The following is a 25,631-nucleotide window of genomic DNA, read 5'->3' on the forward strand; positions in this document are numbered from 1 at the left end:
TCGAAGCCTCTGCGGACGGTTCTTTGGAACTTGCCAGTGCAAATTATAAGGTGTCTAGTCATATTACCAGTACACTATAAACAGAATAATCTGTCATTAAAATTTAGGTGCAGTTGGTTTCTGCACCGCCTTCGGCAATGAAGCACGCCAGGCTAGTGCCGCCGCAAGGCTTTAACGTTAGGTTGGCTTCACCGCGTGACAGTGATGTGACGTGGAAAATGAGTACAAGAGATCGAAGACCACCCTCAAGCACAACCCACGTTCACCTCGTAACATGGTTTTACAGCACTAGCGCTGCCGGCAGGTATCCAAGGCCACCCAGCCGACCTGTCTCCGCGTGCGAAGTGATCAAAGAGCGCCGTTAGGTGAAGCGCCATGGTGCGCAGTTCGATATATCGACCGACAGAGGAAATTCGGGTTCGATGCACCGCGTCACCTTCCTATACTGTTACACAGGATTTTCAAGGCGATAATCAGTGTATTTGATACAGTCAGTAACTCGAGATATCCGGGTTCTATATATATGCGCTCGGCTCTAGTTTATTCTTGCCGCGTTAAACGTTTGCGTATTACCTTTCCAGCATAAAATACCTTTTCGCATAATATTGGGTGAAGAAATCTAGCAGATTACCTTTTCGCTTCTTATGGAAGCGTATTGTACAGCGCCGCGAATCGTGAAGCTCATCACAGAATAAAAGGTAGTTTCATACGAACACAATGACTGCACATAAAAAGTATTGCGGGGAGAAATTGAGAAATATTCTGCAATGGGCTTATCGTCCGTTCACATGCGAGCAAGAACCCTCTACAAAAAATATTTCCCAAGAACTGATGCTAGTTACAATAATTCACATGTTGCTGCTTTCTTTCAAGTGATGACACGCAGGCGAAAGAGTTGCCATTTAAGTTTGCAATCACAACGAATATTCGTACTGGCGACTATAGCGTCCGGAGAACAATGCCCTCGACATCAGCGGCATGTAAGTGGGGTGCAAGCAAAGGTCTTTTATAAAAGAACGACGTATTAGTGGAAGCCAAACGGGTCAACTGTCTTATTTCTTCTAGTTCGCAAGCTTTTCGTTGCACGGTTGTATCGGTTTGCACTTTTTTTGTTTGCAGTTAAAGCTGCCGGAAACATTGGTCCAATTATCAGCGAAACCGAACGCCAGAGCGTAAATGGGTAGCAGTAGCCCCGCATCATGGTAGTCAGAGCCGCTACGCGGCTCTAGCTCACAGGTAACCATCAACACACGAGGATTATTACTGTCATTGTGTCCTTGGAGGTTAAATAGCAGCATGCGCACATTTAAGAGTATGAGATGCTCCGTCTGGATTTTTTGACGGCTGTGCAATGTTTACCGTGCGGTGCGCTGTGGACGAGTAAGAACACTTGTCTTGCATATAGCTGTACCAAATAAAGAATGCGGTTTTGCCTGCGTAGTTACACAGTAGCAGACATGGTACTATTCCGAACAATTAGTGGCAATACCGACGTTTGGTCTGCTACCTCTGTGGCGCTAAGCAAGCAGGGAACCCGCTTAAGCCGATGGCAATAGGTGACAGTGATGGAATTTGCACTGTTGTAAAAGATGGATGAGCGCGACATGCGGCGCAGACGCTTAGAGGAGGCGACCAGGGCGGGCGCTCGCCTTCTTAGCCTCCTCTTCATGTCATGGTTTTACGTGGCTCTCATCCTTTTTTTTTCAGCTAACAGTGAACCAACTAGTCGAACAGTGTAGCTCACTTTTGAGTTTTTCAGAAAGAAAATAACTGTTTAACTCGATACCTTACCTCTTTAAGTCGGTTTGAGCACAATTGTGAATAAAGCAAATTGACGGCTTTTTCTGATAATGTACTCCACCTAACATTGATGTCTTTCTTTCAGGCGTATTTAGCATCCTTCGTGGCGCCATTATGGTGATATCTTTAAGCTATAGAGCGAATAGCAGCAAGTAATATTTCGCGAAGCAGTGAGCGAGGTGGCGTGTCGGCGGCCATTTTTGTGCGGATACACTTTTGCCGCCAATAATAGCGTACATTTTTTTAGGCTATTTCAAACATAATGCTCATCTTCAAAGCACATAGCGATAGCACAATCCTTCAGGTTTTTACATGACAAGTTCTGGCTTTTGGGTGTTGCTGCATCCATCAATCGTGACACTTTGTACGAAATTTAGCAAATCCCTGTAAAAAATTAACCGCTGATATTTTGCGCTGGAAAACTAAAAATTACCTTCCTTCAGGCCTAATTTACTATTTAGCTGGAAAAAAATATTTGTTTTCAACGGAAACAAAAATGGCGACTGGAGAGGTTCAGCGGAAAACCCGGCGTCGACGTCGCCGGCTGTGGCGGCGGCGTGAGCGAGAAATTCCCAGAGAAGCAACCTAGATGGGCCACCTAGGTCACGTGACCTTGTGGCGTCATCACAACCTGCTCCCTGCATTGGGGTCAAACCGCCCACCGTGCAGGTGGCAGTTAAATTAATGACTGATCGCCAGAGGCTGCTCGGGAAGAGCAACCTGGGTCTCAGAAGGCCCCGGTGGCTGTGTTTGAAAGAGCCACCTGTCGGTGCTGTGGCGCATCGCTTAGCCGCTACCCCACTGTGCCCGCAGTGGCATGAATGTAGGGTAGAGAATGACCGATTCCGCATATATCGGCTTTAATACATTCATGTGCTTGGCGCATGATGGCCTTAGTCGCCTATGTGCCATAAAACACAACAAACAACAATAATCCATTCAGGTTATCACGTCGTACATTTAAAGGTGAGCTTAAGTGTGGGCCCTCCAGTTTTTGTTTTCTTCAGCTGCTTTTGACGACAAAGCATACGTGATTAGGCCACCTGGCAGTTTTCAACAACGACTAGGCGCTCGTTTGAATGGAACCGAGCTGGCCTTGCGAAGCTGTCGCAAGAACGGATGCATTCTCCCTAGTCGCTGCATTTTTGGTACCTCTTTTGCTGCAATAGCGGCTGAAACTCTGCCCAGTGAAGGAACATTGATAAAGTAAATCCAGTCGCAGCGCAAAATAAATTGCAGCCTTGTTCGTCTGTGTCTGCATGCGTTGCAGGTACACCTACCACATGCCCACCGACGGCAACTGGGGCGGACGCCTGCCCGATGGCTCCTGGGGCGGACAAGTGGGGCTCGTCGTCCGTAACGTCAGTCCCACGCATCACACTTTCTCACACTTCTTTCCTTCTTTCTTTCTTTCTTTCTTCATTTCTTTCTTTCTTTCTCTCTTTCTTTCTTCCTTTCTCTCTTCCTCTCTTTCTTTCTTTCTTCGTTCTTTCTTTCTTCTTTATTTATTTATTTATTTATTCACAAGAGTTTTTCAAGTGCATTTCTTTATTAATTTCACCCTTTTCTTTATGTAGTTGAATTCATGATTTCAATCATAGTTTTCTGTCGAGAAAGAAGAGCATTTAACGATTAAAACGCCGCAACCTGCAGTACCAAAGTCACGCAGACTATATCAACTGGAATTTGAAGATAAACCTCACGCATGGAAAGCAAACTCCGCGATGCCTTACTTACTGACTACACTGAGCAGCTCAACCTCGGGGCGCTGCTGTGATACGTGCAAAGCACAGAGCCTCACCGATCGATGAACTTCCTGCGGCCCAGATTGTCGCCTCAGGATTTGGCGATTTGCAATTATTAACTGACAAAGCAGTTTGGAGGTTACTTCCCGTTTTGCTACCAAACTGTCACTTGCCCAAAGAAATTGGAGAACCAGAACACCATATCACCGCAAACAAATGGAATTTTTAACCCACAGTGCCGTTCAAAATGAACAGACGATTAAAACGTACGAAGCGTTACTCTCTTTACCCATGAAGCTCCCTCCTCCATTTTTCCATATCCAAGCCACTGTATAGTGCTTATGGCCATACGCTTTGAATTCGTAACATGCTTCTGCCCTCTCAACCTTTTGTGACAGCCTGCCTTTTCTTCTTGAGGTGGGCCGTTAACGAATTAGCGCCATGTCTGGCACTGACGACTTCGTGCTACCCTGCTGCAGTGTTGCACGATGCGCTGGTAAGTTTCCTGGAAAAGGTATGACTGAGAGAGGACGAAGCTCTCATTCATTGCTCGACAAAAAATGGGAGGAACACCGTTGCCTTGCGCTGGTGCAAAGGCTCCGGTGGAAAGTTCCGGGGCAGCTTGCTATCCATGTGGAGCGGGAGCTTGAATGAACGAAGTGTCGCACAGTGTTATTCATGACACATCTTTTTTGTTGCTGTTGTTTTGTCGGCAAGCTTTTCGCTCTACGCGCATGGACCTGAACAGCACACAAAATGTCAAAGCCGTGCGAGGGGGCGGAAGTGCTTCTTCTCGGAGATGATAACACATACACAACAGCTTAAGCAGCAGAGTAGTGGCCCAACTGCGGCCCACTTCCAGATATTTTCATTGGAGCACTGCCCCCCGTGTCCGCAGTTGATGTCGCTGTCATAGCCTCATCTGCCGCAGCGGGGCCGTGCGCACCACGGTCCCTTCCGCGACGTCTCACTCCTCGTTTTCCTTTTAGGAGTGCGACGTAGCCGTCGGGCCATTGGCTCTGACCAACGACCGTGTGAGCGCCATGCAGCCGCTGCCGGCCTATTTCTACGCAGACGCGAGCCACATGGCCGGCCGCAGACAGGTGTTCGTCAGCGACGTCTTCGGCTACATCTACGCCTTCGATGAACAGGTGATGGTTGCAGCCGAACATATAGCGCCACCTGCCGTCAGCAATTGCGATAATCGGTCTTTCCGCTGCGCAGCTATCGAGAAGTTTACATGGCGCGTGGAAGACATTCAGAGGTTCGACGGTAGCGCAGGAGCATAGGTGGCCTGCTTCTCCATTTTTAATTCAGCCCTCATTGATTTCTGCTGATGTCAGTCAGATATCGTGACTAAATACTGATATGCGAAGATGCGACCAAAGTTGCCCTTATTAATTACCTAACCGTTGAGACTCCGTTTCCTCTGGCGGACTATGTTAAGGATATGCCTCGCGACTTTTGTTTCGATATTGCGATTTCTAGCATGCTGTGAAGCATTCAGTCGCTGGTTTTTATTCTGGTTGTGGGCTCAAAGCCTGCGCATACCACTATACTATACATAATTAGGCGCTGGGAAGTGCGCGAATGAACATTTCAGATTGACAGCTTATTATGTCGGACCTTTTCGTCTCTGATGGCTGGGCTCAGTACAGGTGCAATTAAATTTTTGGGGCGATAACACCTGACAACGGGTACGACAGCACTCGACACAGTCAAGCTGTTTTTTATTATGCTTTCGGGCCCACGACAACAGATTCTTATGAGAAGTTTTTGTCCAACGGCCTACTTGATGATTTCGCTTCGTCCCAGCAAAATAAAAATTAATCTACGTCATGCTGCTGTGGCCGTTACCACATCATTAAAGCTTCCATGCGCTGCTGTCCATATTGTTTCCTTCACTCGTTGGTCGCTGGAGAAAACTTGCGTATTGAGCCTCTGTGAGCGCGTATAACAACAAAAAAGCGGGTTCAGCTATAGATGCACATCTGTACGCTCTTCATCTGCTTCAAGCATTTTCCGGCGCCAGAAAATCTAGAAGCGTGTACTTCTATTACCTAACGTTGTAAGCATGTTTAGCGGCGTTAGAAACTGCCGCGAGCAGCCGGCCAACTGCTTCTTGTTAAGTATTCATCTACACTTATTTTGCCTCCCGCACACCAGAAATTGTAAACAAATGCATTTTTCAGCGGGAAGTGGTATATGAACGCCATTTTTCATATATCGTAAGATTCCATTATAACAATCAACATATTCGCCTACCTCCCGCGGGCAGGCTTTCATCTTTCTGCTATCAACGTGTTTGCTATCATCAAAATCGCTCCCCATTGGTTTCTTTGGGAGTCGTAACCACTTTATGGGAGCGATGGACACACATTAAAAGAAAGGTTTTCCTACGAATCGAAAGAAGGGACCCTTACTTTCAATATTTTATAACAGTACCTTAAAATGTTCCACAGTTGCCTCAGAATTAACAATCATGTCCAAAAATCCTGGACTTCATCAGGCTGCGGTTAGTTAGCAGTGCCGTACTCAATCTGTGCGCTCCTGGGAACAGCGCGTCCGGCACACCTTCAACTAGTTCGACAGGTGGCACTAGTTATCCTCGAGCGATGACGTCTCCATGCCAGCGCACAGGGCCTCCACTATGAATTCGTTTCTGTTCAACCAATGCAGGAGCCAGCACTTCCAAGATATATCTTTTGCTCCACTGAAAAACAAAGGATAAAAGGATAACGAATGAGAAAAAAAAAGCCTGAGATGTCCAACATTTCAATTGCAGCGGAAGATAATTTGTTGGAATTTTTCGCACTTATCGAAAGAATTTGGCCTAACTGTGGGCGCCATCCTATTAAAATGTGTTGCCCCTGCGCAGCCAGCTAATGAGGCCTAGCTCGGCCAGCCAAAGCCGCGCACGTTGGCGACCTCTGCCAGCGTACAGCTGCACACAGTGTACGTGCTCATTTATCTTGCATGTCGTCTCAGAATCGACGGCTTTGTTGTGTGCTCGAGGCTGACCGTCCCCGTTCGACGTGCCCCAGGTCTGGATGGGCATCGGCGTTTCGCTGGCGATTGTCGCCATCATCATGGTCATGTTCCAGAACAATTTCAAGTTTGCCGGCGCGGGAGGGAAACTCTTGGACTATGTGTTTCTGCTCTTCGCTATGCTCTTGACTAAAGGTAAGCTGAACCCTCTTCCTGCAATGCACCTTTCCCGTGGGTGTAATTAATGAAAGCTGGCTAATCATACACAAAGAATTCCATCAGAATGAGAAAGCAGTGTTGTAATTATCTATGCGGTGACAATTCGTGTTCTGTCACGGTGCGGTTGAGGTGCCCACAGGCAAAGTAAACCAGTTATGCTCATTTCCAGGCCTGAAGTCCAGCGGAGGGTTTAGATAACTTCTAGCAACGGGGTCAAAACTGCGAATAAGGCTGGACTGGAAACTAGACTGTCTAATTTGCTTCAACCAAGCGAACCCTGGACGGTGCCGGGAAAGGTTGAAACGAGCAGTCCATGATGCAGAAGAACGCTCTGAATCAGAACGCGTCTCTTGTCGTGCACAGCGCTTTCTTGTCCCGTCCAGCATGCCACCCGCAAGCAAAGCTATTTCAGTCCCAGCCGCTGCAGCCGCGTTTCAACCTTCCCGTTTTTTTTTTTTGTCACTGCACTGTTCAGGTGTCAACCGACCAAAATAAGACAGCTGAGCGCCTTTCCTTTCCTCAACTCCAGCGGAAGGTATCGACTGCGAATAACGTTAAGCTGGGAACTGGACAGTTTTATATCCCGGTCACACGGGCGTTTCGAAAACCTTCTAACCGATAGTCTATCGACTCAAAGGCCACTGAGCGCTGCTCCGCGTCGCACCGCCGTCGCACGGCAAAGGCTTCAAAGTGCAAGTAGTAAAGCTTTCGCTTTAAAATCGTACAGTCATACAATGCAAGAGAGCTTTCAGTGTCAGGCGGAGCGCCTTGAAGCAGCGGGATACCCAAGCCATATTCTGATCGTTGTTTCAGAAACCTGTCTACAAGATATCCTAAATTCAGCCCCCAGGAGAAAGACGGAGATGCAGAGAAAAAAAGAACGGTAGCAGTTATACCGTACTTACACAAGATTCCACATAACCTCAAGAGGGTAGGTTCACGCGCCAATATGAGTGTTGTTTACTCAGCGCCAGCTAAGCTTTCTATGCTTTGCCGCATTGTGTACGCAAACGACAATATCGAGGTGGGCTGTGCAAAGAAGCGCCAAAAGAGATTCTTTCCGTGTACCAGCGATGTTGTCTACAGGATGTGGTCTGAAATAAGAAGCACCTGCCTAGCGTCTGCCGTTGAAGCTAAGTAGTGTGAACAAGGTCTAGCAGGCAGCCATCGTGCGTCGTTTGCCAAATAAACACGAGGCATTTCATTTAGTCATTGTAATGAGTTTCATCCCTTAATTGAAATAGAGCATGAAAGTAATTCACAATTAGGCGCATCTTAGCCAGGCTTTCAATGCCGGTATGAAGAGGCGTGCTTACAACATCGCGACCGTCAACCAATGGCAAACGCATGTGAACAACCTTGTGATTGATAAAGCGTACGGAAAAGGCCGCTCTAATAAACTAACATCTCACACCACGCTGAGCCTATGGGCGCTCTGCGCCGCCCAGGACAGTGCGCCTTGCCTCGGACATTAACAGTGAAGTCCTCTCAGTACGTTAACTCGCAACGCTAGGCGGGAGGCCAGGAGGACTTTTTTGAAAGAAACGCACTGAAACACAAAGAACGAAAGTTTTTAAAACCCACTTAAGTTTGCACAACAGTCTTATTCAGCTTTCGCTCTTCTTTTTCTTTTGCTGGCTGACCTTTATGTTATCATTGTTGGTGCTTTTTTGCATCCTTTCAAGATTTTCGCATGCGTGTTATGGACTTAGTGATGGGACGCTTTATCGTTGTTCGTTTCCATTGAGTTGTAAATTTAGGACCCGTCCTGTCCTCGCCTTTATTTGTCCTGTCGAAACGCTACATTTTTCGTTGAGCATAAAGTCTTACCAACTGGCCTGCCCAGTAAACTTTTTAAAACATTCTTCGAGGTACACAAAGTCTCAGCCTTAGCTTGTGCTTATACGCTACTGGCAACCTCCCTCAATGATGCAACGTGTTCTACAGAACGATCACTAGCGAACGCCGTCGCACTCTTGCCCCTTAGTCTTATCCTGCACTCGAAACTGCATCATTGAGCGCATTCTTATTACCAGACGCCGCGGTGGTCAGTGGTCATGGTATTCGGCTATTCACCCCAAAAGATACGGGTTCGATTCCGGCCGTGGAGGTCGCATTTCGTGGAGGCGAAACTCTAGAGGCCCGTGTACTGTGCGATGTCTGTGCACTCTAAGAACCCGAGGTGATCGAAACTATCCGGAGCCCTCCACTACGACGTCCGTCATAGTCTGAGCCGCTTTATAATAATAATAATAATAATAATAATAATAATAATAATAATAATCATAATAATAATAATAATAATAATAATAATAATAATAATAATAATGTTTATTTTCATCAAAATGATGGAGGGGGCCGTAGGTAAAAGCTGCAAAACAGCTTGACAAGGGCCCACGGTCCTCTCTACAAGGCGATACAAAGGCACACATGAAACACACACACTGCAAATGTATTGTGTATGGCTGGACAATACGGTGAAAAAAAAGCTATTTATATTCATGGCAAACAAAGTCGCTTAACTCGCGAACCGTAGTGCAATGTAAATCAAGTCCATAATCGTTTAGCTCATTAAGGAAGGTAGTTGAACCCCATAAAACCAAAGCCACACATGCATATTACCAGGGTGCTCCCGAAGCATTACTTACTGGGCCAAATTTACCTCTGTAGGGTCACCAGTGCTAGAATAGAAAATTCTTCAAGCGGGCTCCTGGTGCCGATGACAAGGCTCCTCACAGCACATGGGAGCCATCACGCTTGGATCGTCTGCGAAATTTGACGCGTGCCATAACACATACGCAGGCCCTTCCCGGTGTCCGGAGAACACCCGCGTGTTGATAGGCGTGTGGTGGGTGGCCGTGGTGTTCGCGACCACCTCGTTCACTAGCCACATGCAGGCCAGCATGGCCATCAAGACTGAAGTGCCCCGCCTGGAGAGCGTCGCCGACATCATCAAGCACCGCCGCATCGTGCCCACCATCATTGACGGCATGGCCTTCGACGTCTTCTTTAAGGTACGATACGAAGTGCCGCCGCTTCCCCTGGGTTAATGTTCTGTTTCTTTTTTAGTGCAAAATGAAAAGAGCTTACTTAAACGTACACCAGATACGAATTCCAGAAGCTGAGTTTAACCGAAATCGTTCCGCATTATCTCTCGTGTGGAGTAAACGCCGGCGATAAATGCGTGCTTCCTGCGCGATAATTCGTCAGTCGTAACATTATCTGGATTGCGGTCTACACAACGCCTCTGTAATTTTTACTATTACTTTTCTATGTGCATATTTTTGGACAAAGTCATAAAGTTCTGTCGCGGTGAATTGCGACCGGTGTGTAGGGTGGAGAGGGTAGATTAGAGCGCGCAATGGCCTTGGGTTAGGACGTTCAGTTAAAAAAAACAGTGCCATTTATACAGACAGGATTTTTATTTTTATTTTTTTGCTTCCTTTGTGGGTTTCTAAGTGGGCACAGGCCACCAACCACCGCGGGTTCGAGCTTCGCGCGAGCCCAGGGCCCCGATCCGCCGTCACCACACACACACTGGGACACCGATGCGGCGCACTCAACCTCCGCGGGAAGGAGAGCGATTCGCCGCAAAGAAATAGGCCTCCAAGTTCACAAAGGAGACGTTTATTCACGTCGTCCTTTAGCAGTACACACACACTCAATTGTCACCCCGTCCCGGGGGCGCGCGAGGAGCAAGGCTCCGCTGCGCGCACGAAGCGACTCGAGCAATGCGCGCCGCTAGCACGCCGCTGCAGGAGAATGTCCCCGCGGCAGTGCTGTGATCTCTCTCTCGTGTCGACCGTTGGGCCGGTTGCGAGAGAGAGTGGGCAATCAACGCAAGGTACGCCTGTCGGAGGTCGCTGGACCCCGCTGGACAGGCTCGAGCCGCTGCAGGTCAGAGAACACGTGCGGGCGAGCTCGAGTAAGCACTGGTCCGAACGGCAAAGGCCGGCACGGACAAACAGTAGCGTACGCACCTTGCGCTGTCTCGGAGGGATCTCTCTCTCGGCTCCGCTCGGACGGTCGTGCGGTGCGCGGCCGCCAAAGCAGGTCCCGAAATCCCGCCAAAAGGCACCAATGGTAAAGGCTGTTTGGGAGCCGGGGCGGAGCTGTGGCCAAATGACAGTGATTAGTCACTTAGCCGCCTCTCCACCGCCTGAGGCGGGAGCAAGGGAAAGAGGAGAAACAACGCGGGAAGCCGGCACAGCCGCGCAAAGGCAACGGCGGAAAGCCAGGATTCCCACACCTTATACGTGAGCCATACCCGTGCCACGCCACTCACCTATGCCTCTGCTCAATCCTCTCCGCCTTTTGCTGCGCTTTCGTCAATCTTAATTTCCTCTATTCAGCGCAGCAGGGCTCGGGCCATTTAACAGCTCACCCTGAACAATAATCCTAAATCTCGCTCTTTGAAGTTTTTTTTTTTTCTGACATGGCACAGCCTTCAAGCTCTGTGACCAACTCGAGCATATATGTTATGCTCTTTCGACCAAATCAATACTCTTCTCCTTTTGAGTGATATGATGTGCCGAATTACCCACGTAATCTAAGCCACAGGATAAAGCGAAAAACAACTGTCGGCATATTTGTAAGCATTCTCTTCATAATTAATTTTTATGACCTCTTTCACAGAAGGCTTTGTTTTTTCTAGAGTATCGGTTACAATTCATCGCTTTCGTTTTAATATCAATGTCTGCTGAAGTTTTAGTGTGAAAAATGAGCACACTCAGTCCGTACAATCGCCACGGGAACGAATCCAGTACCGAAGTTCACTTCACGAGTTTTTTTTTACTTTATTCTTTGATAGCGGTCAGCCCTGCCTTTAATCTCAGAGGCGGTGGTTGGCGAGTTTTGCAGGCTACCATGGCTAAAACATAAGGCACGAAGAGTAAAAGATGGGGGGCAAAATAATAGGTCTGAAAAAGAAATATACCCGCTGCGGTGAGTAGTTGAGGCGCTCGGCTACAGAGTCGGAGGACCCGGCCGCGATTCGATGGAGGCGAAGCGCGAAAAGCTGCCCGTGTGCTGTGCGGTGTCAGCGCTCGTTAAAGAACCCCAGATGGTTTAAACTGATCCGGACACTTCCACTACGGCGTCCTTCATTACCCACGTGTCGCTACAGGACGGTAAACCCCACAATTTAAATGTTCATTTTGAAAAAATAAATGCCACAAAATACGGCTCTCGGTACGGATAGCGGGAAATATAGCTGGAACAGTATACTCCTTGCGGCCGCCACGAGCAGCAGTGATTATTTTTTTCCATTGTACAAAACCTTGCCACTCAGTTAAGATTTGTCCATTTTTTTAAGTCAATATTCCTGAACAATGCGCACCTACGTCACCGAAAATGCACGAAATGCTTCAGTTAAAAGGGTCTAGGGTGTTAGAAACAAGCGCAAATGGCCCTGCTGTAAATATAGGTTTGTTTGGGAAATTTTTGTTCGCTCTGAAACGATAACACATGAAATGTGGGAGACTCACGTGACCGCAGCGCACTGACGACGACTGCGGTTGCGCCGTATCAGCGGCCAGCATGCAAGCGCCGCCAGTTGCTGCATGTGCAAAGGCTGCTGCTGGAAAAATTTCGGATCTTGCACTTTTGTTCAGAGCGCTGGAAAACATGTCAGCGCTATCGTCTGCAAAGATCACATAATTTTTTAATTTCTTAATTTTTGTTCACGCCATTCGTTGTAAGCGAATTTGCTCGCTCCATCTGGTTGTCCAAATTGTCATCATTCAATGTTACTAACCACTTAAATACTCTTTATGGAAAAATAGTCCCATTTTGAACGTGGACAAGGTTGTTACTGCTTCATCACTTTTATATACAAACTCTCTACGCTCCCAATACACTGGGTGTTTTGTGGAGGAAACGCAACGTGCGTACAAGTGTACGAAACGAAGAGCTGAAAAATTATATTAGTAGTTATTAGATCAAGGCCAAAAAGTTAGGCACTAAGACGATATTTCTGCACTAAAGTTCAAGTTTCCTATTTTATTGTAGAGCTGTTATGAGCATGCGTGCCTCTTCAGTGTCTCTTGCGGTTTTTTTTTTTGACGCAATATTTGTTCTCCGCTCTTTATTGCTGTTGTCAATACGTTGTTCGTAACCCACAATTCGGCCAGTATACGGAGAAGCTCTTCCGCTATTTCAGCCCTAGCTAGAGGCTTCGAACAGTGATGACTGGTTTTCTTGTTGTCTAAAGCACTCTCCTCCCCTTTTCGCACTTTTAAGGCCGATTCACACTACGGTCCGTTCGTCCGCGGGCACGCGCACTACGTGTCAATGCGTCACCACACAGAGGCGCGCTGTCGGCCCCCGGACTGGTCAAGCAAGGAAGCACAGGTGCCTCTCCCCTCGCGGGAATTCAACGTTACTAGATTACCTGGTCAGTTTGCAAACTCCGCTGCAGTTCGGCGGCTAACCGTGGCCCCATTCGGCTCCCTCTCGTCAGAGGGCACTTTCGACGCTGTTGGCCCGCTCCGGCCGGTCTCTCGTCACACGAACTATCGCTATCAGACGAGAGCGCCGTGTTTCACGCCACTTTTAGCCGGTAATCCCTGTTTAACGAAGACATTTCCATGATAGTGCATAAATATTACTCTTAATGTGGAAATACACTGGCATTAAGGCTGCGCGAACGGTCCTGGGCGGCAGAGGTACAGCTGCAACGGAAAAAGATTAGCACAAGTTACTCATGACCGGAGCGGAAAAATTGCGAGACGCGGAGCTATTGTAGCCGTATGCGCAGATAGCGAGAGTGCCTGGCACATTCCATTTTCCAAAGTGGGGGTGGCCGACATAAAGCAGCCCATCCGAAAGCAGGCACTGCCGCACGTTACTTTTGACAGTGCATCCCCAGCACATTTTTAAAGGAAAACGGTGATAAAGATAACGTTTCTCTCTACGCTAGCGCAAAAAAAAAATAAATAAAACTATATTATGTGCTTAGCCGCCTTAGCACACGGTTTGGCTGATAAGACGTCTACAGGCGTTCGTTTAAGAAGTTGCATTTCTTATGGGCGAATGTCTAGGCGGGCTGCTTTCTGCCGGCCACCCCCGCTTTAGGAAATGGAATGTTCCTGGCACTCTCGCTATCGGCGCACTCGGCAGCAAAAGCGCCGCGTGTTGCGATTTTTTCGGTCCGGTCATGATTCACTTGTGCCATTCTTTTTCCGTTGCAGCTGTACGATCGGGATGTCTGAATCATTAGCTATTTCGATGAGACGTCCGGTTCTTGGTCGGGTATAGTTTTTTGTTTCATTTACTTCCCTACAAACTAAATGACTCTATGCTTACGGCGAGCCACGACACGGTATAAATGAGTCGCATGTCGCCGAAAATATCGGAACCTAAGGCCAAGTACCATCGGTTTGAAGCAAGACAGTCAACGATGCATACGTGCTTTTTAAAGGGAGATTCAGGACTACCACCGTGAAACTTCGATGTTATTAAGATCATATAACGCGATAAATGACGGTGATAGCACAGGTCAGATTGAAAGCAGTTTATTCAATTCATATAGAAAAAAAAACATATGCATCTTAATGGGAGCCACTTTTAATGAGCCAAACAGTCACAAGAGACGTGTTTTTACAAGAAACAAGAGACGTGCTGGAGAAAAAGTGCATTCCTGTAGCAATAACAAAGTTCAGTACCTGACAAGTGAATGCCGACACGTGCTCAGCACAACCCAAGCGAGCAAGGCTGCACTTCTCTAGCTCTTCCAGCACTTCCCACAAAACGTTTGTCGCCATGGCGGTGGTCAGTGTGAATTGCGGTCGCTCATTACGTAGAACGCTGGTCTTGCCTTGGTTTGGGAGCAGAAAGGTCAATAGCTCGGCCGCACCGACTCCCGGACGCATAGCTCGAATGCACCGGCGCTGTTGCGCTTCTGTTGCAGCCGGAACCAACGCCGCATGAGCTGCGTCGCTCGAAACGCACTGATATAAATCTGGCAAGGACACGGGTGCAGCGATCAACTTGCAGCACAGTTTAACCCAACAAAGAAACGCCTGGCACGAAAACGCTTCGCTATAGTCTTCGCTTACGTGGGCAGCGTGGCTACTCTGCCGAAAAGCCGGTCAAACAGCGACGAGAGCGCCACCGCTCGGCGGTACAGCCAAGGGCGACATCCGCGGCACGGCCACCTGAATCGAGCGCGCGGCGGCGGCCGTGTCCGCGGCGTCGGAGTTTGCGAACTGAAAAAGTAATCTAGTAACTTTGCGGGAATTAGCGGCGGCCCGCGAAGATGCGTGCACTAGCTCTGGCAACTGGGCTAGCAAGACGGCCCAGGCCACTGCGGTGGACAAAGAGCCGCACCCACTCGCAGGACTGCCTCTGCAGTTCAATAACGATTTCCTTTCGTTCTATCGCGCAGTCATGGGTCGGGAGGAAGAAGCGGTTCGACCAGGTTTGCCAAACACTAAAAAAAATAATAATCTGGCAACTGTGGTACAGGCGCCCAAATCTTTAGCTGGCGTGCGCGTGCGGCGACTTTTCTGTTCGTCAGCGCCACATGACGGAGCGAAGTTGGAAATAGGATGAGGCTAAGCGCATGCTCACAAAGCCCGCTCAGCTGGGGCCGTCGTCTCCTAAGCTGTTCCTTCTTAAGGACGTCAACCCTTCTTATCGCGTTTCGACGAGCAGGCAGCGTGAGTAGGCCAATGGTTTTGCTCGCATTTACGTTCCGAAGAACAGCGTTGCAGCAACCAAGCGAGGAAATAAAACTGAAAGATATGCCGAACACGCCAAATCATGCAATAAGCCGGAGAACATGGGTCGTTATCATTATGAATGGAGAACATGGGTCATTATCGTTATGAAAGGGTTATCACTAGCTCAGGCAACAATCTGCAAGACTTTTTTTGTTTTCTTGGTGAGGTAGCGAGGGGCATCTTCGATCCGACCTTCGTTCCAGTAGGCACGTATGATTCTGCCCACTGAAGCCCCAGCCACTCCAGTTGCTTTAGCATCTCCTTCTGCGATGAGCCGCCCAATGACATCCCTATAATTCAGAGCCTTGTCGCTTGACATACACGGAGTGGCATCCTGATAACTGTTCCGAACTGCTGCGAGCACGGCTGCAGAGCAGCTTCACTTCAGTTTCACAACGGCCTTTTAGTTTCGTCGCCACGCTGAAGCATAAAGCACGCGGAGTGTTGATAAGCGCCTTTCGTGCAGATGAAAAAAAGCTTTCGCGTCAGCAAGTAACACATGAACAATATATGTTCTCCGGCTTATCGCATGATTGCGAGTGTTCAGCCTATCTTTCAGTTTTATTTTCTCGCATGGTTGCTACAACGCTGTTCTTCGGAACGTAAAATGCGAGAAAAACCATTCGTCTACTCACGCTGCCTGCTCGTCGAAACGCGATAATAAGGGGTGAAGTCCTTAAGAAGGAACAGCCTGGCAGACGACGGGCACAGCCGAGCATGCTTTGTGAGCATGCGCTTAGCCTAATCCTGTTTCCAACTTCGCTCCGTCATGTGGCGCTGACGCACAGAAAAGTCGTCGCTCGCGCACGCCAGTTAAAGATTTGGGCGCCTGTACGCCCAGCGCGTCGTCTGCTCCTTTGGTCCGTCGCGTCCGCGCGACGTCTTGAGATCACAGGCCAGTTTTTAATGGCGTATGAACACGTGATACGTGGGCCCCGGGCGAACGGACCGTCGTGCGAATCGGCCTTTAGTGGCACAAGGACCCCTGAAAAGCGGCTCATATACATTTGCGGCACTTAACTAGCCTTCACCTTCCATCTCAGTCAGTTTGCCAACAGGTCGTCTATTCTTTACCCAAACAGAAAAAAATGACGAATCGCCGTTTACCCACGGTTGACGATAGTTGTCTGCATCGCAGACACCTGCCATTCATTTTATGTTCTTTGCTAGCGCGTGCACCATAACAGAGGTGCCGACCGATGTTTATGCTCAACCATGCGTTTTTTTTTTATGTCTTCGCACCAGGGGAACGATCTCTGCTAGCTTTGCGGTGTAGTAGTGCCTCGAACAATGCCATGTCCACTTAGAAGCATTAAGAATTTGAAGTATGTTCTACATGATATCGTTTGCACTGAAACTTGCTTATTTCTGAAGTACTGCCTCTAGGGCCGCACAAAAACACATAGGTGTGGTCGTTCTGCTGTCGTTCTGCGGTCGGTTCAGCCAGAGGGTTCGGCATTACGACCGACCCCAGTGGTACAGTGCACATCCGGTGGAGCAGAACGGTACTCGTGGAGAGAATTAAAAAATTGAATGCGCGTCTTTTCTTGTTCCACGCACTTTACAGATGACTAATAGGCTCCCAAAGCATCGCCGGGTGGCGCTGCTGCGCCTGATGGGCAGCGCCATCTATGGGAGAAAAGTAAAAACTGGGGCGCTGCTCGCTGCTCGCGCTGCTTTCACCACGCTTCTTTGCACGCGCGCTTTTTTGCACGTGCGCGCGCCAGCGCTGTCGCGATGTGTCGCCTGCATGAGCCACAATACGATCGTTCAGACTGACGCGCAGTACTGCAATGCAAACTTAATTAAAGGAGGGAAACTGATTAGTCGCGTCTACTGTGTGGAGCAGACGATCGACGATGAGGAGGCCCATTTGACTGTAAAATGCGTTTCTCGAGTGAGTATTAACGTCGTACTGTATGACATGTAACTAGAGGTAAGTCCCCTGTATAATTATGTGCTCGAAATATGCGAAGTACTATCAGCTCTGCGAAATAAAGCGAGAAACTTGTTGATCGTAGTTGTCAGTTGTTGCATGCGATGCGCAGGGCGACCCACTTACGTGCGAGTCGAAAGGACATGCGACCAGGCAACAGTTCAACATTCTACTCCACCTTGGGGAACCCCTAAACATATGACCACCATTGTTCGCACTTGCAAGTGCGACCTGCGGGTCGCCTTCTCGCTTGAAACGAAAACTCTCCGGAATAACATTGCTTGCGCGCTTTCGAGAATTTCGTCTGCTTTGACCGCGTCTCCTGCACTCGCGCTCGGTGCGATTCGCAATGCACTACGGCGACCAGGAAGATGTCGTGACGGTATTGATGTGCACCGCAGTCGTATAAGCGTCATGATGACAGCGACAGCGGCGCTCTTCTCAGGGCCGGCCTGCCGCCGCCGTCAGAAAAATACGCTAATATTGTTTGTTCGCGTTCATACCAAACCCTGGAGTAGAGCAACGTCAAAAATGAATCATTTTTGAGGATCGTTGGCCAATACCGAGCTGCTGGTAGAAGTGATAACTGCGATACAAGCATATTTCTTTTCCAAAGCCGCTTTGCTGATGCCCAGTGCTGCTCGCCTGTTGTCACCTGGCTCCGCAGTTAAAGGCATCACGGAAATCGATCACGTCTTTGTTTTATTATGTGACGGTGAACATAGTAAAACGGTGACGCGAGTAGCACCTTTATTACAGCGCTGGCCAGTTCCGAAGTGCCCTCAGCTGCAGCACCGCGATGCGAAATGGTTAGGCTTAGCGACGACTACGGCAGCGAGGGAGCAGCGCAGCTCGTCGCCCGGCGTGGCCGCGGGCGACGTCGTTGCCGAAAGCTCGACTGTCCGCGGACGGCGTCATTGCCAAAAGCTCGACTGCCTCGCCGATTAGTTCAGCGGCTTGCGACTCGCAGTCGCAAGGCTGGAAAATCGAGCAGCGAGCGACTTGCCTGCGCGTCGTCTGCCACTTTTTTCGTGGATGGTAGGGACAGACTCACTGGCTCTCCGAAGAGCGCGGCCGCATACTCGCGTGTTCGCGGTAAGAGTGGATCACCGTGTACATACGCTTTGGTTTTTACATTACGGCCTTCGTACTACCTCCTTTTTGCTTCGCCGAGACCGCGTCTGTCAACGCGAAGATTGCGCCTCGCGCGACTCTCCCGTCGCGCGTGCACACAAAGCTAGCAGGGCGTCTGCTACGGCGCCGCCCCGAGTTTCCGCTCCTCGCCGCTGCGGCGCTGGCGTCGCGCTCCCAAACTTGAGCTTGGGTTCCCTATAACAGAACAAACAGGTTCCAGTACTGGGCGCATTTTATGCCAAAAAAAAACGGGTTAATTGCGAAAAACGAGAGTCCTCAGATTGAATGGCACTCTCAGAGAGGAGGTTTCTTGCGCGTTATATTCTTGTACGGGTGAATTCAGCATCCCCTTAGCAGCGCTCAAACGCACTGTGTAAACCTTTCTTTGCTCACACTTGCGCACAATAAAGACCTAGAGGTTTTGAAGGTTCATCTATAGCTCTGCAATGTGTTTCTAGGTGTCGAAGAATTCTGTGGTATTTTGGCAAGCATCAGTTTTTCTGGTTTTACAACCAATCCTCTTTTTTCCCTCACGGCGCAACCAATCCTCTTTTTTCCCTCACGGCGTTCTCGCCAGACGTCCGCCAACGCCGAGGACCAAGAGCTATGGCGCCGCGTCCAACAACACCGCAGCCAGCTGCCGTTCAAGCAGATCTTCCGTCGAGAGACGTATGAGGCTGTCCTGGATGGTCGGCAGGTGAGGCAGCTACACTTGAATAGAATGGGAAGAACCTTTACGTCTGCGTAACATCAAAATCGCCGTTAAGCACGCGACAGTATATAGACACGTCGCCAAAGTTTCTTTCGAACTTTATCTCTCAACATGGGTATCTGACGTTTTTTTCGAAGGACACTGCTGTACCCTCGCATGCTCTTTTATCCGCCCTTTAATGAAAAAACGTACTGTACGGCGTGTAAGCGGGCCCATACCTTTTTATGGCATAAATTAGGACTAAGAAAAATGACGCAAGGTGTGTTTTAGTAGCGACATCGTCATTTGGATCGAACTAGATTTCACCACTGACTCTATTGCGCAACCATGTCAAAATTCTACTGGGTCGTGTGCAATACTGATACTTCAAAGGCAGTTTTAAAGCCATCAAAACTTCTGCTCCAACGACATTACCGTTTCTGTTGGGGCCATAAAAAAAAAAAGAGAACTATATCTGCGGAAGAGATGGCAACTTACGTTTTTTTTTAGGTGCTATCGCGCAAACTGAACCAAAACTGATCGCTAAAAACGATGGGTGAAAATGCCGCGCCCGTTTTTATGAATATACGAAGTTTGTGTAGTGGTTAAAACGTTTGTAAATTCGTTTTGGGTCTATAATCGCACAGCACTTTATTGCAGCAAAACTTCAAGCTGGGCTTGTTGGTTCATAGTTTTTTGAAGAATTTCTTACAGCGCAACGGGACGACGCATGGAGAGAAGGCACAGCAAAGCGCTAAGACAGCACAGGAATAGCGCTGTCCGGTGTCCTCTGTATTCTCTATGTGCAGTGTCGTCACACTGCAAATGATACTGCAAGATACACTTCATCGCATTTCTTCTACACAGAACTGTGAAGCTGCCCCTGTACTGTGCGATGTCAACACACATGCAAGACCCCCATCTGGTCAAAATTCATCCGGAGCCTTCCAATACGGCGGCTTTTTTTGTCTCTCTCCCTTCACCTTCTCCTTCATCCCTTCCCTCACGACACGGTTCAGGTGTCCATTAGAAGGCAGTTACTCCGCTTTTCCTTTTCTCGCAACCATCAGAACCCACAGCCCCTAACAGACACTTGCACCTCTTGTATAGTGCTGGCTTTTGTCCCCCTATGAAATCCTGACCAGCTAAACAAGCTACCAAATCGCGCGCTGCTAATGCTGATCAACATCATCTCGAAATGTTTTTCTGACCGTATAGCTACATTTCATAGGTGCCGACGCGCGAAATATCTGGTGTTGGAGATGTCCATGCATGTAAGTAATGTAAGTAATTAAATATACCGTGCTCAGTTGAGCAGTGCGCAAGCGATTTGTAAGTGAAAGGTAAACACAGTTGGGATGTGCGTAGAAATTTTGAATTGCTATGCACTAAAGCTACGTTCAGTAATGACGACTGCAGTTGACTAAGAGGTGGCGGTTGCCAAAAAGAAAAATTAAGCTTCAAACCAATTATCGCATCCCTCAAATACTTGGCCCAAATACGAAACATTCGAAGCACTGTCATAATTTTGAATCGAGTGCACACCAAAGAATAGGAAACAACCTGACCCTCGCTGAGAGTATCCAACATTCTCACAGCCCTCTATTTGTTTTGTGCTGCGAAACGCCACTGAGAGACTGTTTTATGCATAACTGATACAGTCTTGGCATGTTTCCGCAAGGTGGTGTTCATGGAGCAGTCCCTTTATCACTACGGCATTCGACGCCACTACTCTCAAGAGCCACCGAGGGGCCAGTTTTATTTCGGCAAGATCAACGTTCTCACCGTCCCGTGCGCCATATTCGTGAGCTACAACGCTACGGCCTTCGTAAAGAAAACGCTGCATTCCGCGTAAGTACCACCAAGCTCTAATGTTTCGAACAAATAAAACCAGCGGAAAGACACAAAGACAGACAGGCACACAGGACGACGCTGGACTATCAACAGAATTTATTTCAGTGAATATCACACTTACATACCCTTCAGCAATGACACCAGACATGCACACGTGACAACATGAAACAATAAGAAAACATAAAAGAGGAAAAGATGCCCGTCACACCATGCTTTCTAGTCATCCATTGGGGCTCTAAAAAGCTTAAGAACCTCATTTCCTTATGGAGGGAGCTCACTGACGTATCACTGACGCACGCATCTTCTTTATTTGATAATGTGATACGCCTCCAAAATTTCACGTTGGCTCCGTGTTTTACCCCGTCCAAGATTTGTGGTGTTCTTAAATAACGGAGTGGAATTATGCTTCTGTGGTGCTTTGGCGAATTCCCCCAGTCATCAGAAGGTACAGACCTTTCATATTCTTTAAGCCGTGCATTTAAGCAGCGCCTGTTTGGCCGAGGTACATTTTCCCTCAAGATAACGGTATACAATAGACAACTTGCGTTGCACAGGTGACATACTTCGATTCGTGGTTTACAGTGCACTGAATTTTTTTTGTTCTCTGGCCAATGCTCCTGCAGAAATTAGCCAGTTTTCGTGGGGATGTGCCTGTCTGTGTCTGCGTCTTTCCCCTAGTCTTATTTGCTCGAAATGCGTACCAACTCGCCTAGCTCTCCACTCTACTGAATCTCTAATGGCAATAGTGCGTTGCTTTCGGCAGTATTCATCTTTCCTAATGTTCTGCTACGGGATGAAAACGCAGCCATTTTAATGTCTGTAAAGGGCATGAACCTCGATTTTCTTACTCAGCATTTGTTTTGAGAATCGTTCAGTTCTCGCCACACCTACCCTAGCGACAGGGTCGCGGTAAGGGAGCTTTCAGTTTTCAGTTATCCCTAATTTTTTTAAATTTAATTTGCTCATAGGCCAGAAAAATGGCGCGCATGTAACCACATCTGAAACAGGCGACGTGAAATGAAACCAAAAAGTGTGAGGCTGGTTCAGGCATATCATGAAAGTGATAAGAAACCTGCGAGTGGACTTCGGTTCACGGTTTCCTAATCCCTTAAGAGACTTCCATTGAGAATTGGCGCCTACTTTCCGTGTCATGGTGTTTCTCACTCAGAACGCTACATGATGTTCTCACCGCTGACAGCAACACCGGAAACACTTAATGAATATAAGTTATGCGTTCCAGTTCACGCTATCTCTACCTGCCTTCAAGAATAGCAATGTGATAAGACACTCCGCGCGTGTTGCACATTCACTTCCCTTAGGTTAACCTTAAAATCACCTACTATTTTGCTTCCATAACTTCTCTTTTTTTTCGCGCCCTTATCCCTTCACAAAACAAGATTCACGTTAAAGAACCCCAGGTGGTCGAAATTTCCGGAGCCCTCCACTACGGCGTCTCTCATAGCCTTAGTCGCTTTGGGACGTTAAACCCCATAAACCAAACCAACCAAGATTCACCTCTGAAAATGCGGCTCAAATAACCCGACTGCAGTGAAGGGCAGACAATGTCGAACGATCGAACAAACAATGCGTCTCAGTGTGCAACCTCACAATCATTCGTGACGTGAACCTTTACCAGCCAACCTGAAAGTCGATCAAATTGAACAACTTAAGTCGTAACAGTATGGCTGTTCCTTGCACAGAGGTCGTCGTGTACCACTCCGTCGGCACAAACGGCAAATCGTAAGCGGTCTCGGCGACACGTGCAGGACACGCTGGATCTGCGAGTCCGGTCTGCTCGATCGCCACTTGGACCAAGTGCTGCTACAGACATGGAGGCAGATGGAGGGCCCTTCCAACGGTGTGGAAGCCATTCGTGCCGACGACATCTCGGGCCTGTTCGCCGTCTGGGTCATGGGCATGGGCATGGCGGCCGCCGCAACGTTGGCCGAGCGTCTGGCGGCCTGCCGGGCACGTGCCGCTCCCCGAAGAAGCCTCAGGCGGCGTCGCAACAAGCTCAAGCCGCATTTCTTTGACTGCCTCCACTGCGTCGGGTCGTGACGAGACACTCGCTGTTTCGTCTGCTGCGCGAGTCCGTGTAACTTTGGGCACGCAATAGAACAAAATGTACTAGAACAAAAGTATCCCTTAGCGAGCGATAGTTCAGTGCACACGAAATTTTAGACAAAGACAATAAAGCTGTGTGGTTATGCAAGTGTTCCCCTTCATTTTGCGCAGCAGTACAGTATTAATTGGCGTAAAAACGCCCGAGATTTCGAAAAACGCAAGCAGCTAAAAGAGTCACTGCCCCGCATGAAACGACATTCTCCCCGACGCAGTTTTCATCCATTAAACTTACACGCCGAAGTAAATAACGAGCTGTTGAGGCATCCAGTTTTCCCATGAATCTTTTCTACTGAGACGTAATACAGCAGCTGTTCATAAATAGATGACGCGTACGATTGTGTTGTACGTATATATGGTTGACGTCTGGAGAGGCGGTCAATACGGCGAACTGTATATTTGTATGTGCGCTATGTTTGAAGCGCTTATACAATGGGGCGTAATGTGTGAATAATGCGTGCACTACATCATCATCATCATCAACCTGACTACGTCCACTGCAGGGCAAAGACATCTCCCAAATTTATCCAACTAAACGGGTTCTGTGCCAGCTGCTGCTACCTTAATTATCCCCGCAAACTTCTTAATATCATCCGCCAACCTAACTCTATACCATCCCCTGCGACGCTGGTGTCCTCATGGAATCCAGTTACACTTAACTACAGTTGAGGTTCTTTCCACTGTTTTTCTTCTCCTCGCTTGCTGTTGCTTAGCGAGGACAGGCCGTCTCGTTGCCGTTACGGCCCGGTCTTGTGATTGGCGTTAGCGCGAAGGACGATGACGACGATTTCGTTGCAGAAACCAAAAAAAAAAAACTTTATACATATGAGATTAGCATGAGGGTACAGTGAAGACAGAATCGAACAAAGGGAGAGCAACAACAGAGTGGAGCCGCCAGACCTCTCCCGGTCAGAAGCTCCTGGCGAGAACCCCCAGATTCCCGCCAACATCTCCTCTTAACCCCTCAGCTCATCGCTGATTGGGCCGGCCCTCTCGTGACGTAACAGTTGCCTGTCGCCGTGTATTTAGGCGGGCCCACAGTGCACGTGACTGATGTAAGATACAACACAAGCAAAACGCAACGAAACCATAACAGAGTATCTTCCCCTCAGGAAGTCGGACTGCGCTCACGAAAAGAGGCAGGAATACACACCAACACACAAACAGACCCGTCATTTGCCCTCTGTTCCTCGAAAGAAGCGGCTCCAGCCAGCAGAAACAAAAGCGCACGGCCAAAAGAAAAATCGTCTCGGCGCCGCTGTTAGGCCGCAAGTTCGGGCAATGAGCCTAGCTGAGGCGTACGAGGTCTGTTATAAAAGTATCCGACCTTTGGCCGTTGAAAAAAAACTTTCATAACTGGAGCGTTGCAAACCTAGTCATCTTTAAAGTAGTCTACTTGGGACTCCACACACTTCTCCCAGCGGTGCTGCCATTGTGGGAAGTATTCCGAAAAGGCCCTTTTCGGAATGGAGTTTAGCTCAGCTGTCGTTGCAGCCATAATGTTCTTCCTTGTCTGAAATCGCGCTCCTTTCAATGGCCTTTTGATTTTGGGAACCAGCCAGAAATCGCAGGGGCCATATCAGGACAGTAAGGAGTCTGTTGAACTACAGGAGTCTGGTTTTTCACCAAAAAATCTGATTCGAGTGCGAGGAATGTGCAGGAGCATTGGCGCGATGGGTGCGCCAATTTCCTGTTGACCTCAGCTCCGGGTTCTTGCGCCGCACAGCATCACGTAGGCAACGGAGGATATCCCTGTAGTACTCTTTGGTCATTGTTTGACCCTGTAGAGTGCGTACTCGTGGTCTGCCACACAGAGGGTGCCAAAGGAAGCAGTCAGCATCACTTTCACATTGCTGCGCAATTGGCGGGCCTTCTTAAGTCTTGGTGACGTGGAATGCTTCCACTCTGACGACTGGGATCTGGTTTCCGGGTCGTACCTGTACACCCAAGACTCGTCACTAGTGATTATGATGTTGATGAAGTCGGGGTCACTGTTTGCGGAATCCAGCATGTCCTGTGAGACTTCAACACGAAGCTGCTTTTGCTCCACCGTGAGCAGCTTCGGCACGAATTTCGCCGCAACTCTCTCCATGGCCAAATCTTCGGTGATAATGGAATGTGCGGAGAAATTGCTCATGTCCACCTCTTCCTCAATTTCTCGGATAGTCACACGACAGTACCGCATCACCATAGTGTTCAGTTCGGCAATGACCTGGTCATTTTGGCATGTTGATGGCCGATTGGAGCGTGGCTCGTTCTCCACCGATGTGCGGCCATCTTTAAAACAATTGTAACACTGCTTAAACAGTGTGCTGCTCATAGCATCTTCACCGAAAGCCGTCTGAATATTTCGAATGGTTTCCACTCGGCTGTCGCCAAGTTTATGGCAAAATTTGTTGCAGTAGCGCTGCTCCTTTCAC

At 48.5% G+C, this 25,631-nt stretch overlaps 1 protein-coding gene across 1 annotated transcript; it reads left to right on the forward strand.

Annotated features, from left to right (window-relative positions):
* The first annotated feature begins 3,083 nt into the window (after positions 1–3,083).
* On the forward strand, positions 3,084–23,148 carry LOC149355040 (putative glutamate receptor). Its single transcript, XM_089576053.1, has 7 exons — positions 3,084–3,161; positions 4,535–4,696; positions 6,590–6,728; positions 9,555–9,766; positions 19,123–19,242; positions 20,918–21,087; positions 22,857–23,148. The coding sequence occupies exons 1-7, from the start codon at positions 3,084–3,086 to the stop codon at positions 23,146–23,148; spliced, it is 1,173 nt and encodes a 390-aa protein (XP_089432179.1).
* Positions 23,149–25,631: the final 2,483 nt, after the last annotated feature.

Source organism: Amblyomma mixtum, chromosome 3, assembly GCF_055824585.1.
Source record: "Amblyomma mixtum isolate Tamu chromosome 3, ASM5582458v1, whole genome shotgun sequence".
Lineage (NCBI taxonomy): Eukaryota > Metazoa > Arthropoda > Arachnida > Ixodida > Ixodidae > Amblyomma > Amblyomma mixtum.

Excerpts from the sequence above, each read along its gene's own strand:
- LOC149355040 (XM_089576053.1), top strand. The coding sequence starts at position 3,084 with ATGCCCACCGACGGCAACTGGGGCGGACGCCTGCCCGATGGCTCCTGG. Across the intron at positions 3,162-4,534 it reads TGGGGCTCGTCGTCCGTAAC|GAGTGCGACGTAGCCGTCGG; the intron begins GTCAGTCCCACG and ends TTTTCCTTTTAG. Across the intron at positions 4,697-6,589 it reads TCTACGCCTTCGATGAACAG|GTCTGGATGGGCATCGGCGT; the intron begins GTGATGGTTGCA and ends GACGTGCCCCAG.